Source organism: Ahaetulla prasina, chromosome 5 (assembly GCF_028640845.1).
Source record: "Ahaetulla prasina isolate Xishuangbanna chromosome 5, ASM2864084v1, whole genome shotgun sequence".
NCBI lineage: Eukaryota > Metazoa > Chordata > Lepidosauria > Squamata > Colubridae > Ahaetulla > Ahaetulla prasina.
In genome coordinates, this window is record NC_080543.1 from 58,252,163 (window position 1) to 58,271,750 (window position 19,588).

At 37.9% G+C, this 19,588-nt stretch overlaps 1 protein-coding gene across 3 annotated transcripts in view; it reads left to right on the top strand.

The window, feature by feature from the left end:
* Positions 1-19,588, top strand: part of DYRK1A (dual specificity tyrosine phosphorylation regulated kinase 1A) — a 172,690-nt gene that overhangs the window by 145,539 nt on the left and 7,563 nt on the right. For all 3 annotated transcript variants that reach the window (XM_058184530.1, XM_058184532.1, XM_058184531.1), the window contains 4 exons: positions 5,917-6,009; positions 7,536-7,724; positions 8,362-8,509; positions 12,468-12,754. In XM_058184530.1, coding sequence (XP_058040513.1) covers positions 5,917-6,009; positions 7,536-7,724; positions 8,362-8,509; positions 12,468-12,754 — 717 coding nt within the window. The remainder of the gene's footprint in view (positions 1-5,916; positions 6,010-7,535; positions 7,725-8,361; positions 8,510-12,467; positions 12,755-19,588) is intronic.

Here is a 19,588-nt window from a genome sequence, read left to right on the forward strand (position 1 = left end):
TTTTCCGGCGCTTCATCTCTCTCAGCTCCTTGTTATACCAAGGAGCTGGACAAGTTCGTTGCCGGGTCAGAGGCCGCAAAGGCACGACGCGGTCTAAAGCCCCAGCCGCCACCTCTTCCCAGGCAGTGACCAGTTCCTCAGCTGAAGCCGTTGGCTAATTCCCTCGGAAACGGCCCAAGCTCCGTCAGAAACCTCTCTGGGTCCATCAGGCGCCTGGGACAGAACCATCGAACCGGTTCCATCTCCCTGCAGTGCGGTGCAGCGGTTCGAAAGTCTAGCTGAAAGAGCAAATGATCTGACCATGACAAGGGTTTAAATAATAACTCCCCTAACTCCAGATCATTTAGCCACTGTCCCGAGATGAAAATCAAGTCCAGTGTGTTACCCCCAGTGTGGATGGGACTGTTAACTAACTGGGTCAGGTCCAAGGCCGTCATGGAAGCCATGAACTCCCGAGCTGCCGTTGATGAGTCGCCCGCCGACGGCAAGTTGAAATCCCCCATAACCATAGGTCTGGGGGTCTCAACTGCGTCCCGGCTATCATCTCCAGCAGCTCGGGCAGGGCTGCCGTTAACGTAGCAAGGAGCCAGGTATGCAATCAGCAAGCCCACCTGCACCCCACAGCCCCACTTCACTAGAAAGGTTTCACAGAGTTAGCAGAGTCACATGCTGTTTTGCTTAATGATGGAGTTTAAAATCCCAATTAGGGTAATTAAACAAGGAATATAACATATTCTACAGATGAAATATAAAAACTAATCAACAACAATCAATATAGTCTTCTTCCTTAGCCATCAGAACAATTGTATTTAACCAGCTTGGATGGGCAAAGATCATTTTTTGTTTGATCAGTCCATTTGCCTCTTGTTATAATTATAATTTCTGTAGTAGTATAGTAACCATTGCTGGCTTTCTGAGCCTGTCGTAACTTGACCTGAGCCCCTTTAGGCAGCTGTTTCCGGGTGACGCATACTTGGCCCACACCTAACATTTCCTTTCTTTTCACAATAACATCCGGAGCAAAGCAGGAATATATACTATCAGAGCATAAGCAAAGAAGCCAAACCCAGGAATGAAAATAATATCAATGAACTACTTTTTGCAGATGGTTAGGCATTGATAGCAAGTACACCTAAGAAGCTGCAACTACATCTTATGGCCAAGATCACAAGACAAATAATATAAGAATCAGCAAAGAGAAAACAGAAGTAATGATAATTGGAAGAGAAAAACATATGCTAAACATAGTAACAGAAGAAACAAGCATAAAACAAATATCAAAGTTCAGTATCTGGAAACCACATTCTCGGATGATGGTAAAATGGATAAAGAGATTAACACACAATGCAATATTAAGGCAAACCAAGTATTGGGACAACTTGCTCCACTCCTACAACATAAGGAAATATCTATCAGCACAAAGAAGCATCTCATACAAAGCATATACATCCCCACCTTATGTTACCAGTACTAAACATGGACACTTAAAATAAAATGTAAACGAAAGTTAGTCAATACAGAAATGAGATGTTTGAGGAAAGCTGCTGGAGTAACCAGAAGAGATAAAATCAGTAATGAAACCATAAGAGAAAGAATTGGCATAGACTTAAAATTGCATACAAATACAGCCACATGACTACAGAGACATCTTTGAACAGCACTGGCTCTTCGGCTTAGAAACTTAGAGCTCCTAAAGCTTTGAAACGACTAATACACATGTGCGGTGGAACCTTTACAGCAAATAAAGGGGTTTGCTCACCTGGAGAGGGATATTGTGAAATTCCATACATTATAAGACACATACAAAAAGAAGAGAAGGTCAAAGAACATGAGGGAGACCCAGAAAAAGATGGAGCAACAACTTCAAAGACAAACTAGAATATCAATTAACGATGGTTGAGGCTGCAGAAGAGCAAAAACCAGAACCTTATATCTCCCTTGACACCTGAAGCACTAAAAGAGGAAGTAAAGAAGAGAAGAAGTGAGTTCTGTGTAGACACAATGGAGAGAGAGAATCCTTTTAAGTGCCATGAAGTGTCAGTCTTCGTAGTACACTGGCATTTAGAGCTAAACCTTGAGAAGTATGCAAAACGTTCAACTTGGAAATATTTTAATTTAAAAAAATTATGTAACATTATTACAGATCTAACTAAACCTGAAAAAAGTGTCCCAAGGCTGGAGCACTCATGTTAAAATGTTCCAATCTTATTTCACATTCAGAACAACAGTTTTTTGCATTTGAAATGGAAGAGTCACACATTTCATGTTCAAAATATCAAATCAAGATGTTAAACTGCAGTGCTGTTTGACGACTACATCCTGGTAGAATATCCCTACACTGTTCTGGACATCTAGACATTAAACATCATCATCCGAGTTTTATAAGGCTGTCAGAGTTTGTGGAAAGAGAGATGGATTTTTATGGATTGTGACCATAGTATCTCTTTGATTTCTACACCAATAGAATGAAGGAATGTTTGTGAATCCCTTAGAACTATAATTCTGCAGTAGTGTGACCTGCAGTGTCATTTGAATTTCATCTAAGTGCTAGCAACAGATAAGTGTTATCTCTGTGTTGATTGCAATTAAATAACACATAAAATAGTTTATTGTGTTGCATCTTTATTGAACTTAGAATCCCAACATTCACTGTTTTTGTTGGGAAAACGTATGGGAAGCTTTATATGTAATAATTGGTGATACCACCTTACCTATTACAGCTGTGACTTTGAAAAACTTTTTTGTACCTGCTGATCTGTCCTGCACATCATCTTTGAGATGTTTTGGCCCAATTTATTTTAAAGAGTGGCCTCAAGACACAGATAACTTTTGGGTTTTATGCAGTAACTCCTTGCTTCCAGTCATACCACAGCATTTCATTTGGGTTAACTAATTGAGATTTTAACTCAGCCATTCCAAAACATGTTACTCCTTCTGCTTCAGCCACCTGCAGTATATGTATTTATGTTTTTAGATTCACTGTTGTGTTCATGATCCATATTTTTTCAACTTCGCATGGAAATAACCGGACAATTTCCTATCAAATTTGCTGATGCAACCCAGAATCCATTGTTCTCTCAGTTGTAAGACTTTGAGATTCCAAATCATCATACATATTGTACCCAACTGTGAAGCTGTATGCTTCATAGTTGGATACAATATTCTTCGCTTGGAATTCAGTTCAGATGCCATGATGTGATTATATTTACAGATACCAGAAACATGCAAGCCATAATATTGTCTGTGATATTCTATAGGAAAAAAAAATAGATCTTTTTTTTTTTAATTTGCATTTATATCCCGCCCTTCTCCAAAGACTCAGGGCGGCTTACACTATGTTAGCAATAGTCTTCATCCTATTTGTATATTTATATACAAAGTCAACTTATTGCCCCCAACAATCTGGGTCCTCATTTTACCTACCTTATAAAGGATGGAAGGCTGAGTCAACCTTGGGCCTGGTGGGACTAGAACCTGCAGTAATTGCAGGCAGCTGTGTTAATAACAGACTGTCTTACCAGTCTGAGCCACAGAGGCCGTTGTGATCTTGAAGAAGCAGGGTTGAAAGAGTATTGATGCGTTTGAACTTTAATGTTGGAGAAGACTTGGCAGTGAAGAAAATAAAGAAAAGGATCATTCAAACAACTCAACCAAGAGTTCTTGCTCAAGTGACAAATAATCAGACTCAGATTACCCGTATAATAAATTATGTGAGGACCTAGCTCTCTAGAGAAAGTTCTAATGTTGGGAAGGATGGAAGGAAAGGGAAGAAGAGGATGTCTACAACAAGGTAGTTACAGTGGTGATGGATGCACCATTGGGAGACTTAAAGGATAATGTTAGAGACAGAAATCATGGGAAAATATATTTATGTGTGTGTTAACACCAATATGAGAGCACATAATCAGTACTATCTGCCTGGCAGTTAAATTGATGCATTCCCAATCATTGGAATACATGGGAAATCTATAAGAAGATAAGATCTTATGATGAGGATTTGATTCAATTCCGTGATCCTGTTTTATCAAAAGCAGATTTTTTAACTCATTTGTCATTTCATTGATTGTAGTATTGAATTCAATGAGCCCTTAAGAGAGCTTCAGAGACAGTATGTTCAATAAAAATATGATCCAATATACTGTTTTATGTATGACTTGTTTAACTAGAGCTTATTTGGAGCTTTGATCAGATTGAATGGCTACTATGGATACTTCTAAAAGATTTGCAGGCTGTAAGCTTACAGCTGTAAATTGTTAACATCCTAGAGTGACTTAACTTTGTAATGAATCCTTTTTCTCTCTCTCACCTGGATCTTTGTAATACATTCCAGCTTATAATTTTCATCAGAATTAAATCCTGGATAATAGATACTTTACTTCGAAGCTGCCCCAAGGTTAAGAAGCAGGATTTTTTTTTTTAACTTTGAAAGTCTATCTCTATTGTCATTTTGATTCTTTGGTGAGGCTGCACCTTGAAAGGATGGAAGGCCAACATACTTAATTGTGTGCTATATTATATTTGTAGCTTTCTACCATACTCACTCAATTTTTCACTCTCCCTAACATGTCTTACATGTCCCAATCTACATTTTAAAACAACTAGTGATGCTTAAACTGGCAATTGTGTCATTGTGCTATTGGTTCTTAAGTCTGTATGCTACCTGCCTTGAATTAGAACTTTTAACATCATTGCTAATACTGTCAGTGTAGTCTGCTTAAAATTGGTATATCTTTCATTTTGTCGGTCAAATTTCAAAGTCTCTGCTTCTATATTCAAGTTATTTGAGGTTATATCTTATAATGTCCATTCTGCATTCCTCTGGGTTGAAGGCCCTGTTTTATAAAATACTTCATGGCAGTATTACTTCATGGCAGGAAGTTGCCTCTGGACAGAGTTTGATCTATTTGTAAAAAAGTAACATGTAGAACTGTAGTTGTATTTTCAAGATATTGTAATGCAAACCTGTAGAAATTACTAGAACAGGTTTTCTTTGGATAGTAGATGTTTAGGTGGAAAATTCTGCTGTTAAAATCCATCAGGGAAAGCTACTTCAGTTATTATCTCCAAGTCTCAGTTGCTATGCTTATTTTTATTGAATAATGGCCATATTCCAAAATTTAAGGATTAAGCATTTATCAGGACAGGGTTCATATCTGTTCATTGGAATTCTTGGTGTAATATCAAGATAGACTGGAAAGGAATACTTTTATCATTTGAAAGGATTTCTTCAAAAGAATATTCATCTGCTTTAGAAACAGTTGCCTTATATTTTGTAACAAAAAAAAATGGTTTTATTCTATTTTTAACAGAACAATCTCATGAAAGGGTGTATAAGCCAAAATCTACCATACATTCATAGATGAAAAATAAACATTGCTTATTGCAGAGGTTCCCAATCTTTTTCGCCCGCGGCTCCCCCGGAAATCCGACCTGCAACTGCGCATGCGCACCAGACGCGCCCGCGGCTCCCCGGAAATCCGACCTGCAACTGCGCATGCGCACCAGACGCCCCAGAAATGGCGCATCAGCGCCGGACCCAGCGGGCGCAGATATTCCGCGGCGCCCCCATGACGATAGCGCGGCTCCCTGGGGAGCCGCGGCTCACAGTTTGGGAATCACTGGCTTATTGGGTATAATCAAACCATTAAAATTGTACCATAATATTAACTTTAAATGAAAGCTGAGAGGTTTTTTTTTGTTTTGTTTTTTTTGGCATGTTAGTAAGATAAATTTTAGCACCTGTCATTTTAAATGTTTTGCTTTTTAAATATATTTCTGGTTATTCCTCGGTGAATGTATAATGTATAATCCATTATTTTTAAATAACATTCTGATTTTATCTGATTAAGGTTATATGTGATATAATCATATAACATTTAACTGATTAAGGTTATATGTGATATTGTTATTTTACAGAGGCGGATGCCACTAACTTTCCGTGATCCAGCAGCTGCTCCTTTAAGGAAACTGTCTGTGGATTTGATCAAAACATACAAACATATTAATGAGGTAAATTTTACATAATTCATTGAGTTAACTTTTCTTTTGATATAAGTTTGTTTATTGTGTCTAGAATGTGTTTACTAATACTAAAATGCAAGCTAAATATATAGTCTTACTCTGTTGTAATGCATTTCTTTGGACATTAAATGTTTAATACAAAGAAAATGTTTTCTAAATTTATATTAATAATACTGTTGAGTGGAGTTATAGTCTTCAAAAGAATACTTACTACTTAAGTGGCATTTTAGAAGAGGAAAAAGCTGCCTAGAGCAATATTTAAAATCTTTTTTTTTCCTTCCTTCCTTCCTTCCTTCCTTCCTTCCTTCCTTCCTTCCTTCCTTCCTTCCTTCCTTCCTTCCTTCCTTCTATTTATTTTCATATATTGTATGAATGACTACTGTCTGCTCTTTTTTCTTTTTTTTTTCTAATTTTGCATTATTAAAATTATTTTTTTTCTGCTTTGAAATTATTCTTACTGTTGCAAATAAGTTATAGGCAAAAGTACTTGTCTGCTAGAAGAAAATAAAAGCTACCGTCTTTATTTTATGAATGAAAAGTAGGAGATGCAGTAAAATACTATAAGATTGATTTATCCACTTCACTTGAATGACAGATAGTGTTTAGATTTCTTTTTGAGAGGATAGACAAATGTTCATCACCATAGCAAAGCTTTCTTTCATAGATCATAGCCAATATTCTTATTTGCAAAGCTTTGCAACCCTGGATCTTAGGGATTTCCCTTCTTTTCTCTAAGCCAGGTAGAAAGCAGAAAAATGTTTCTTGCTTGTATCCAGATTCCAACCATCACAATACTACTAAATCTTTATTGCCTAAAACTTCTACAGTCTTCCCCTTCTCTCTGCCATTAAAGAATGTCCTTTGTCTAAACACCAATTGGTCAATAATGTAAAAATCAGGACTCTTCTTTATGCAGTGGTTAAAAGTTCAGTATTACTACATAAATAACAGACTCTAAAAATGATATTTTATCCACTCAAGCCCTAAAAATAGATAAGGAGAACTCAGTTAAACAAATGAGTCAACGACATTATACTTGTTCATTGGTTTCTTGAGGAAAATTATCCAAAGCTACTTTTAGCACAGAGGAGAGCAATATTCTTAGTAATAAAATAGAGGACTAATGTCATATAGGTTGAACTATGAATGCATATATTTTTTTACACCTTTTAAAATTATGTCTGCTTTTGCAAGTTTTGTGCTTCAAGCTTCTTTGATTTACTGAACTTGTATGAAGCTGTTGTTTCAGCAGCTCCAGATTTGCTTTCAGAGCAGTTGGTCAAAGGCTACTGGAGCAATATCCATACTCTTGTGTAGGTCCTTTTTAACTGAATAATTTATGCTGTAAAATAAAAAATGTAACCTTCTAATGATTAATCTCACCATTATCACCATTTTATTTTTAATCACCATTTTATCATTTTATTACCAGTTAAATTATCACAATTTCAATCTCTTTTGCAATAATGTACGATACAAACTGGCTATGCAATAATTGCATTTCCTAATCTCAGGTTTACTATGCAAAAAAGAAGCGACGACATCAACAGGGACAAGGAGATGATTCTAGTCACAAAAAAGAGCGGAAGGTTTATAATGATGGATACGATGATGACAACTATGACTACATTGTGAAAAATGGGGAAAAATGGATGGATCGTTATGAAATTGATTCTTTAATAGGCAAAGGCTCATTTGGACAGGTAACAATTGAATAATTTAAATAAAAGCAACTTAAAGCAATATCTTACCCAAGTCATACATGGGTGGTTTTTGATATACTTTTCACAATCCATTTTACAATTTTTTAAAACTATGATGGTGGTGGGGAAGAAAACCCAATTTTTCCATTCTACTACCTTGATTTAATTTGTTGATGTGCACAGGTCTGTATCGAGCTATAGATATTTAATGGATTTGATAGCCAGATATTACATTCAACTTCCTAACAGCCTACCAATATATAATGCAACAATATAGTATGCATATATCATTACATATATTATTCATTATAAATTCTGTGCTGATCTGCCCAAAGTCCTATTTCAATTCTTTTTCCTTCTGATTAGGCAAGTACTTTTAACTGTTAGATTTCATGTGATTTGACAAATATAGAATTTTAGAAAACTTTTAATCACTAATTAAATTCCAAAAATTTTCAAGTTCTTTTCCTCCTTTCAAAAATCTGGACTGTTTTTATCTTTTACACAAATACATATGTATTAAAAAAGTTCTGTTGCTTATAGAAGGCGATTTATTTCAATAATTGTTTTGATTTAAATGCAGTTGTATCTATTTTGTGTTTTTCTTTTCTACATTTCTGCATTTACATTTCTACAGGTTGTAAAGGCATATGACCGTGTGGAACAGGAGTGGGTAGCTATTAAAATTATAAAGAACAAGAAGGCTTTCCTAAATCAAGCCCAAATTGAAGTGCGACTTCTCGAGCTTATGAACAAACATGACACAGAAATGAAATATTACATAGGTATTTATCTTTTCAAGAGATAGCTTTTGACTATCTCAATTTTTATAATGCTCAACCATTATATTTTCATTGTCTTTTTGAGGTTATAATATATTTCCTTTTTTAAAAAAATCATCTCAATCTTTGCAAAATCTACTTTTAGGCTATTTAAGGAGCATCGTGTAATAATTTCTATAATTTCTTAAACTTTCATCGGTTATGTATTCAATCTGGATCTATTTTTGTACAGTTTGTCTTCATTGGCTCAAATTGTTTTAGATCCTTTTGGGTGTTTTATGCAGAAAGTTACCATTATTCATTACATAAAATAAGTGGATCTAAGTTTCTTGCTGAAGCTTTCTGTTGATCTTTTTGATTCTTGAATGGAAACTTGATGCCTACATATAATAACCAGCCTTTTACGCAATTGTTCATATTTTGATGATTCATTTCAGATTGTTCTGGTCAGGGTGGATTTGATTTAAATCAAGTCGACTTAAATCACAGTTTAAATCATGATTTAAATCACTAGTAAAAAGGCTTGATTTAAATCAACTCGATTTAAATCATAATTTTTAAAAAGCAACTGTCATCTCTGTCCCGCATCAGCTCCTCCTGTTCGACTCACCAACAGTCCCATTCACTTTAATGGGACGGCTGGTGATGTGGCATTGACACAACAAGTGAGGGACGGGCAGGCAGCAGGTGAGTGGATGCCCGCTAACAGGTGCTGCCATGAGGGATCTGAAATGACAGGTGCTCTTTAATATATTTATAAGCTGTTTAGAAGGTTTCACTTTCATTTTTACTGCTTGCCCTTCCTCCTCACACTTAGAGCCTGGTGGTACAGATGCATTTGTCTTCAAACAATCATACAGTTTGTAATGTACATAGATTTGCAAAACAATGGGATAAAGGAATATTTCTGAACTTTGTTTTATGATTTATCTCATGGTTACTGTGAAATAGTATGAATGCATCAATGCAGTGCATGTTATCTCAGCTTGCAGGGTTTGGATTCATTGAATGAATTTACTAAAAATGTAAATATAGCAGAATATCTGTATATTCTCATGCTACATAACTAAGCTCCATTTCATGCTGAATAAACTAAATTATTAATGTATCTTAAATAGAAAACTATCTTTAGATAGATGTTTACTCCAAAAGCATTTTATTAAAATAAATTGAATTTAAAAAAATTAAATAGATTTTTTAAAAAAATAATAGTTTATTTTTATCTACCCTGGTTCTAGTTGATACATATTGGTCAGAAACAGTTTAATGTTAATAGGCAATTAGCCTTTCTTCCAAATTGTAACTCAGGAACATTACTTCCTTGATAATCTTAACAGTGAACTATTTACAATCAAGTGAATTAACTGAAATTCTCTTGATTGTAAACAGTTCACTGTTAAGATTATCAACATATAACAGTTGATATAAGATATAAGTATTTACCCCATAGTATATTAACTTTCTCTCATACATTAACTGAATCTACTGATTCAGTCTTTCTGAAGACTCATACACATAATCTCTCATACACTAACTGAATTAACTGGCAATAATACAGTTCTGAATATTATGAACAAGTTATGTACTCAGTACCCCCTTCCCCTTGGGACACTTAAAACAAACATTTATGTATATCATTTTTTAAAGATAGAAATGATGACCCAAAAAGCAGGTTCACCAAGAATAATATCGAATAAGCAATCTCATTTCTATTAATGCCTTCAACCTGGCATATATGTTTTGTCCTGGTTTTCTTTCTGAATAGTATAGAAAGATAAGAATGAATTAGATGCTTGTCTTTGGATATATTTGTTGAGTTTAATTATTTCAATGGAATCCTGGATTTCCCTAAATGAAGCCCGGATTTTGGCTTGATAGATGAGAACCATATTATCAGTTTCTCAGATGACCTAGATTCAGTAGGACTAAATTGCCCCAAGTTACATTGAAAAAAACAAAATAATGTGCTATGTATATGTGTTTCCAAAGTTCTAGTTTTCACTTGTAAAGCTCAGAAAGGGTTAGTGACTGTCATATTTAAAACACAACCTTTTTTCATTAAATTATTGCCTGTAATTTAGTCTGTATTTTGGAAGTTTGGAACGTTTCACCATCAAAAGAAGCTAGATAGAAACATGAGATACTATCTTCCTGATACTTTCTAAGATTAGACTAGCTTTTTCTTTATTTAATATCTTTTGAAAAATATTATTTCCCCCCAAATATGACATCTGATTGTTTTTATCTAAGCTCCTCATTTTTAGGAGCATTTTCATGCCTTAATTTTACAATTAGACATGTTAAGGAAGTAGATACTCAGATTGTTTCTTTAACAGTAAATAAGTAGATGAAACTATCAAAACATCAAGAGACACTAAGGCAGGAAACCAGAGGTGAAATGTAAAATTTGTTACTACTGGTTCTATGGGTGTGGCTTGGTGGGGGGGTAATGTGACTGGGTGGGTGTGGCCAACTTTTTTTTTAACTTTTAAAAGCATTTTTTCTATAATCTCTTTGGTCGAAGAAATAGTTAAAAAATGCTTTTAAAAGCCTCTGATGATCCCAGCTGAGCCACGTGATCATCAGAGACTTGTTTCTTACTTTTAAAAGCATTTTTTCGACCGAAGAAAAAATGCTTTTAAAAGTAAAATAAAACAAAACAGCTGATTGCGTAGCTCAGCTGGGCAGTGGAACAAGGATTTTTGCTACTGGTTCTTCGAACCACCCGCCGCCATTGCTACCAGATCGGGCAATCCAGTCCGAACCGGGAGCATTTCACCCCTGCAGGAAACACTCAGTATAGGCATTTTTAAAATACTTATATAATTATGAAATTATAAGAAGTAGCTTTTTCTGAAATAATGGCAGTTCTGTAACAAAAGTTAACTTTATATAATTCAGAATGTTTTAATTATTCTGCTGTGCATTCTGTTGCAGAATCAAATATAAGAGCAATTCTAAAGCAGCACTAATGAAATTTGCTTTTACATACTTTTGATTCTAGACAAGAAAATGAAGACATACATTCTCTTTGTAATGGCAGCAGTATATTTTTTCTTTAGTTGTTGCATTTAGTTCAGTCAAATTTAGTCTAATTTCAAATAGTTTAAGAAGAAAGGTTAAATCCTCAAGCATAGGAAGTCTATAAATGAAGGGATATAGTTCGTACTTTTAGAAAAAGTAAGTGCCACCATTTTAATTTTAGCAATATGTGATTTTCAAAGAAAGAAATTACCTATAACTTTTTTTTCAAAAGGAAATTTTTGTTTATGAATATAGAAAAGTAAAAGGACAGTTGTACTTAAAAAAGAGTTTGGCAGACTTGGCAACCTGTTCTGTTTCCCTTCCCCCAATACTCCAAGCAAAGAGTCAGTCAGAGGCCTCCTTTTCTGATTTATTTACATATATATAAATCTCCTGGCCACGTCTACCCACGGGCCTGCCAAGTTTCTGGAGATAACAAGGAAATTACAGATAAGGCCAGAATTACTCACGAATATATTCTTCCCTCCATTGATACAGTTTGCCCGCGCAAATTCATTGCTTTGTCCAAGATAAAAAACCAGGAAGTCCCGCCTCCTATTTATAGTCTCTGCAGATGTCACTGTATGACAATTATGACTTGGCTTTGTCCCAACGCTTCCTCTGCTGCGCGCGCCAGTCACGCCTGCGCAGTCTTGCATCACTCCAAAACTGTTCTTGGGGCGTTGCCAAATCAGAAGAAGGCTCCAGGGAATCAGGCTTTGCCGGCCCCTCCTCCTCCCTTTGAGTGGGTGCCAGGGAGGGAAAGGGCTCAAGAGAAGCAGGGCTTGCCAGGTCTTCTCCCTCACTTTCTGAATCATCTGAGTCCAGGAGCGGACTCAACCTGGGTCACAACACAACCTTTGGAAGCAATAGGGAGATGCTTAAAGATTTGAGACTATACCTGTAATTTAACACTTCCCCTTCTTTTTTCTTTCAGTGCATTTGAAGCGTCACTTTATGTTTCGAAACCATCTCTGTTTAGTTTTTGAAATGCTCTCCTATAATCTTTATGACCTTCTGCGGAATACAAATTTCAGAGGGGTTTCATTGAACTTGACGCGAAAGTTTGCACAACAGATGTGTACTGCACTGCTTTTTCTTGCAACTCCTGAACTTAGTATCATTCACTGTGATCTAAAACCTGAGAACATCTTGCTGTGTAACCCCAAACGAAGCGCTATCAAAATAGTTGATTTTGGCAGTTCTTGCCAGCTTGGACAGAGGGTAAGTATTATCACATCAACATATTTCAGTATTGCTTGTTGTTTTGTTTTGTTTAGATTTTAAATAAATCAGCATACTCCAAAAATAATTTTATGTTCCTAATTACTACATAAGGACAAAATAAGAAAAATGTTTTTAGTTATAAAGGGACTACCCATATTTCTACATGTTTTCTAACTAAGCATTCAGAACCTACAGTATAGATCCATGTGGCTGCAGTCTCCATAGTAGTAAATGATAATTCTCTTTGCAGTCTAGTGCACAGTTAAGCTCTGTTGAACTCTTTACTAAATCATAGCCAAAATTTTAGTTTTGCATTTAAATAAAATAAAAACAAAAATATATATTTGCCGGTGCAGAGTTTTGATCGCTCAAATAGCAGAGTAATTCTGTTTCAGAAAACAGAAGGACACGGTTTTGTTTTTGTTTTTAAGGTTTCTTGAAGTTAAAATATCAAGAAAAAACATCCCAAAGAGGTCACAGCAAACCAAGAAAATATTAAGATGTGGAGTCCTTATTGCTCTCTGGGGTTGATTGTTTGCTTATAGAAGTTTCATTACCCAATTAAGTAATATCATCAGTGCTAGTGAGTGTAAGATTTGTTTATCTTGCCCTGTATCTTGCCCTGCCAATATTGGTATGATTTTTTTCCTTTGTAAATCCTTGAGAATAGTTTTTTAATCGATTCTTGTTGCTGTTGGTCTGCAACACTTATTTGTTGTCCAAGGTTCCCTGTTGATGTTGTCCTGGGTTCCCGCAGGAACGGGTCTCAGCCCTCGCTGAGACAATTTAGGAGGTCCTCACAAGGACGAAAGAAGCCGAATAAAAGACACCACACCAGAAGTTTCTCAAGATGAGAGAGCACGAAGAAAGGGGTTGTTAAAAAGCTTTAGTTAAAAGGGTCCCCTTTAGATCGCAACAGTCTCTTTTATTATGCAGTTTTAGCAGGGAGGGGTAACTACAGCAAGGAGGGAATTAGCATATAGAAACTTAACATCACCAATCAGCAAGCGTTTAGAGTATACGTATTAGCAAAATACCACGTGTTTTTCAGGAAATCATGCATTTTACCTGAATAGAAACCCAACTCAGGAATGTAAAACTAACTCAGGGAAAGTTAGGGGCCTAATTCAGGGAGAGCAAAACTATGCATCTAACTCAGGGAATGTTCAGCGGAATAGAAACCTAACTCAGGGAAATCAGAACTATGGGTACTATAAATCATGTCTGTCATGTAGCACCGAAAAAGGTCAAGTCAAGTTCTCCCGGCTGTGAGGCCTAAGAAAACCTGAACCAATGATATATCCATATGTCCTCTGTTTTTATTTTTTAAGATGGGTAAATGATATATCCATATGTCCTCTGTTTTTATTTTTTAAGATGGGTAATATTCTTCTAAAGCTATGACATCCCCAGTGGATCCCCCCTCCGGGAGAGCCCGCAGGGAGCCAGTACGCTTTTCCAAAGGAATGGTTCCCGATTCAGAGTCTTCATCAGTCTCAGAGGCTAATTCTAAAAGAGGTTGTTTATATTCATTTTCAACAGTGTGCTTTAGTAAGAGGACATCATCTCCAATACTGTTTAGTCGTTGTTTCAAGAATGCTAGAACTCTCCCCATGACACATGGGCCAATTGTACATGCAAGGAGCAACAAAATCAGAGGACCGGCTAGGGCAGAGAGGAGGGTGGTCAACCAGGGAGAGAGATTAAACATTCCCTGATACCACGTGTGGGATTGAGCTTTCAATCTGCAGTTGATAGAGTAGTGTATATTATAGTCCACCCTCCAGTGTCAAGTCCTAGCCTTTCTTTGGATAAGTATATTGTGCAGGAAGTATAGGCATCCGAGGAGGCATTAATACAATAGTGAGAAAAGTTAGAGGGTACATACCCAAGGCAACAACCTTGACCTTCAATTGAGGATACCGTTATAGAAGAGTTAGACCACCTGCAACCGGTATCTGAGGTGCTATTGGTAAAAGGTAGGGCGGAACCTATGGCCTCATAAAAAGGGGGTTGAGAAGACAGACACAGCCAACACCTACTATCATTGTTAGGAAAAGTACGGGCTGCCACAAGGGCATCATGTGCAGAGGAGACCAAGGACACCAATGGATTGTTGCTTTTAGTCAAGGGCTGTAAAAAGGGCGAATTGACTTGTTTGTTTGGGCCCACAGGTGGGGATGTTTCTAAGGACATGGTAAGACGAATTATGAATATATTTCCTGGATGTCTGTAATCGGAATTATCTCTCGACCTTCCCCCCCATCTTTTCCCTTTAAGCCATTCAGTAATCGGAAGACTCCTTCCATGAGATGTAAAAGTAACAGTCATAGGATTGAGGCGAACGCCGCAGCAGGCCCAATTGGAGCAGGATTTCCAAGGCAAATTGTTATCAGGGCCTAGTACAGCTTTGATATAGTCAGTAGTATAGGGAGCAGTCCACCAAATCTTTCCGGTTGACACACATTGCCAGGACTTGCAGTACCAGTCAGAGATGGTCCCACATTCATCTAGGTGGGAGAGATCAGTAAGATGTCCTGGGCAGATATACAGGCCTGGACCAATTGCCCAGACGTCCCGAGGGGAAGGATCACATTTTGTTTTATGTTTAAATCCATGGGCGCCGACCAGCATTTCAGCAAAGTCAAAGTAGAGTGCAGGAAACCAAGGCCACAGAGTTCGATTAGAGATGGAATGAAGGACGCCTTGGAAGTCCAAAATAGTCCAAGTATAATTAGCGGGACGATGCAGGTTCTGCTGTGCTCGGATAAGGAGCGCTGCAAACGGAGAGCTGCAGGGGTAGAAACGTGGAAGAGGCAAGAAGCGAGATACGCCAGGGGAAAAATGAGTAGCAGAGAGAAGAGAAATTTTCATGTCAAAAGATCTTTCTTGCTTTGGGAAAAACAGGGAGCATACATAAGTGCTGTAGTCTTCAGATGAGATGTTAAAAATTAACAGAGAAGTGGAACAGGGAGAAGATATAATGTAAGTATTGTTAGAGGGATGGATTGGATATCCATTCTTTAGCCATATCCACTGAGCTGGATGCAGCAAGGGATGGCGTTGTCTGCAAACAAGTTCCGCACGACCCCCAAGAGGGGTTTGTACTCTACAATGAGGAACTCTTATATAAGCACTTAGACGTTCAAGGAAAGTACATTTAGGAAGAGAGGAAGAGGCATTAGAGACAGAAGAGGCAAGAGAGATCAGTGATAGGATCAGAAGGATCTTCATCTTTCTTTTTTGGATCATTGAGATGACAGGGGCGAACACAGCGAGCCGGAACCCACAGGACTCGATCAGGCAATTGAACTGCAGCGTAGCCTTTTCCCCAGGTAATCAATTGAGCTGGACCTTTCCAAGCTGGATCCGGAAGATGCCTATAATATACCAGAGGACGAGAAGAGGGGAGGGGAGGAGCGGAAAACTGTCTCGAGGCAGCAGTGGAGGCAGGAGATCCAGTTAGATTAAGAAAATTCAATGAATATAAGCAAACATTTAATACATTTTGCAACGCCGGGAGTGTCGGGGGGCTGATGCCTTTTGACCCCAAGTGTCTGTCCAAGGCCTGTTTAAGAGTCAAATTCGCTCTCTCTATAATGGCCTGGCCCTGGCTATTGAAAGGAATGCCGAATTTGTGGATTATTGACCAGCGATGGCAAAATTGTGCAAAGGCAGAGCTCGTATAGGCTGGTCCATTGTCAGTTTTTAGAGTTTTTGGACATCCCAACGTTACGAAAGTCCGAATACAATGATTAATAACTTGTTTTGCGGTTTCACCCCTTTGCAAGGTTGCCATGATGAAACCTGAATATGTATACCTTGGCGGCTGCAAGTAGGGCATTGATGTATGATCAGATGCCTCAGCAGCCGTGAAGCCAAATTGTTTCATGAGCGCCTTTTTGTTTTGATGAAAATAGGAGTGACTGTCCCAAGGAGAGACAGGAGAAAGTGTCAAAAGAGAGGAGGCAGAGGCCGCAGCGTCTGCTACATTGTTCCCTTCCTGGAGAAAACCAGGAAAAGGTTGATACGTTTGTAAATGAGAGACTGTAAAGTTTTGAAAAGAGAAGTGATTAGAATCAAGAGAAGGGGACAAGTAAGATTGAAAAATAGTTTTTACTATTTGAGTAACATATAGACTGTCTAAGATGAGGTTGAAAGGTACTATGTGGAAGACAGAGAAAAAGACAATCAATCAATAAAAACCCAACTCCCACCCTTTTTATTCATGTGTGGAAGTTGTTCACTAACAAATCCATGCTATCAAAAACTTCCAAAAACAAACCACATTCTTAGCAAAATCACCATCTGTCTTACTTTACTTTTCTAACTTCCTAAAACCTTCTCAGCACTAGTATCCTCTTAACTCTCTCTTCACATTCTGTAACTTTCTAACTTATCACATCCTATAACTTTCTAACTCATCTCTGAAATAGTTCCTAAAACAGGGCACATATTGTGCTGCTAAAAAAGAAAAAGAAACAATACAAACAGCAAATAAGGGTGAGTCAGTTTGTGTGGAAAACCTGAGTGCATTTTCCAAAAAACAGATTTACGCTTAAAAAAAATGCATCCATACATAAGAAGATAGCCATGTGTCTGAAATGCTGTAGGGTTTCCTGCCTGGGCAGGGGGTTGGACTAGAAGACCTCCAAGGGTCCCTTCCAACTCTAATGATGTATGTGAACAGCTGCAAAAATACAAAGCTAAATGAAACATTTTTAGTCAACTTAGTGCTTTGAAAACATTTATAAAGGTATAGGTTTAATCAGGCAGGTTAAACCTCAAAAAGTTCCAGAAAAGATAAAAAATAAAAATTAAAAGCAAAAGTGTTTTCAGGGTTGAAGATTAAAATCAAAATTGTTTTCAGGGTGGAAAAGAAAATATATCTGCATAGTTTTTACATAGCTCTTTGCAAAAGCAATGCTTCCAGAGAGCCTAATTGCCCCTCCCTTCTCAGACAAGAAAGAAGAGAGAGAAGAAAAAAAAATGGAGTGGGGGTGAATGGTTCTCCCCCGTAGCCCACCCTTTTCCCTGGCACTACAAGGAACGAAGGGGGGAGTAGTTAAGATAAGCCAGAGGGCAGAGAAAAAAAGTTAAAAGTAACTCACTGGAAAGACACTCTCATGCATATGAAGAGAAAAAAAAAATGTCCAAAAGTAACTCACTTGCTTGCAAAAGGAAAAAAAATGTTTTATTTTTTTTCCCAAAAGTACCTGGCTGCTTGCATACGGAATTTATGCAGACAGATACACACACACACACACACACACACACATGCAGAGACAATTTCTCACACATGCACACATTTCTTGCAAATCCAAAAGACAACACAGAAATCTCACACCTTCTCAATGAGTTTTGCACATACACACATTACATGCAAATCAAGCATCACAATTATCTCTACAATTCTTATGCAGGTCTGAAAATGATAACATACATACCTACACAAGCACACACATCATCAAACAACATTTAAAGACCTGGGGAACTTGTCTGAGAAAACTCAGCAGTTTAAATCATGACTGTGATTGTGGATCCTTTTAAGTCATTTTTGATAAGGCAGAGGTCCTGATTCTCTAAGTGACGTCTGCAAGTAAAATGAGGCATTCAAAGATCATGTGCCAGATGTACAGAATTTTTACAGGGGCTCTTGGACTTTCATGGAAATAAGTTCCCAATGTTTCCCATGTAGTCGCTGTGAGCAAATTCTTTTCCAGATTGTTTCCAGATATAGAGAAGCAATTAAACCAAATCAGTTGCTTAGTCTGAGTGATCGCACCCATGGGGGAAAGGGAGGGGTGCTCTGGGGGAAGGGAGGCAGGCAGGGGAAAGGAGGCAGTTTTCAAAGCAGGGATGGAAGAAACAGGTATTTGGTACAATATGCTTTCTAGCTCAACATGCTTTGAAGGTTCAGAGTGGGGGGAAAGGGAGGAGGAGGGAAAGGAATGAGCAGGCATAGGAACTGAAGGAACGGAAAGTAAATGCCGTAGGAAGTAACAGCTTCTTTTAAATTTTTAAGCACCCGTACATTGATGTTCTCGTGTATCGGCTGTCCCCCTCCTGCTGGATTGAGGTTTAAAGGGTAAGCCGATATCAGGGGTTCAGTTCTTAGAGAAAGAGAAGAAAAGGCAACCAAGGCAGAAAGAGTGCCTGCAGCCGTGTCTGTATCCTCCGGCGGAGGGGGAGACGCTGCAGAAGGAGAAAGAGCTGTGTCTGCAGGGGGAGCAGAGGCAGCTACAGAGACAGAAGGAGACTAGAAAAGAGGTAAGAGATTTCTTAGAAAGAGGATAGACAGTGGTGCCATTAACTTTTTGCAAACAATTAGCCTTCTTCACCAGAGAGTAAAGCTCATTCCTATCAATGATGAGACTTTCGAGTTCGAGGAGCCCATTACTTACGTGTGCACATGTCGCGTCCCCGACGGGTAAGCAATGAGGGTGAAGGTGACGCACCGCTAGACAACGATCGCGCCTCTGGACAACACAACAGGTCCGGACGAGCCCCCAGATGTTGCTGTTGGTCTGCAACACTTATTTGTTGTCCAAGGTTCCCTGTTGATGTTGTCCTGGGTTCCCGCAGGAACGGGTCTCAGCCCTCGCTGAGACAATTTAGGAGGTCCTCACAAGGACGAAAGAAGCCGAATAAAAGACACCACACCAGAAGTTTCTCAAGATGAGAGAGCACGAAGAAAGGGGTTGTTAAAAAGCTTTAGTTAAAAGGGTCCCCTTTAGATCGCAACAGTCTCTTTTATTATGCAGTTTTAGCAGGGAGGGGTAACTACAGCAAGGAGGGAATTAGCATATAGAAACTTAACATCACCAATCA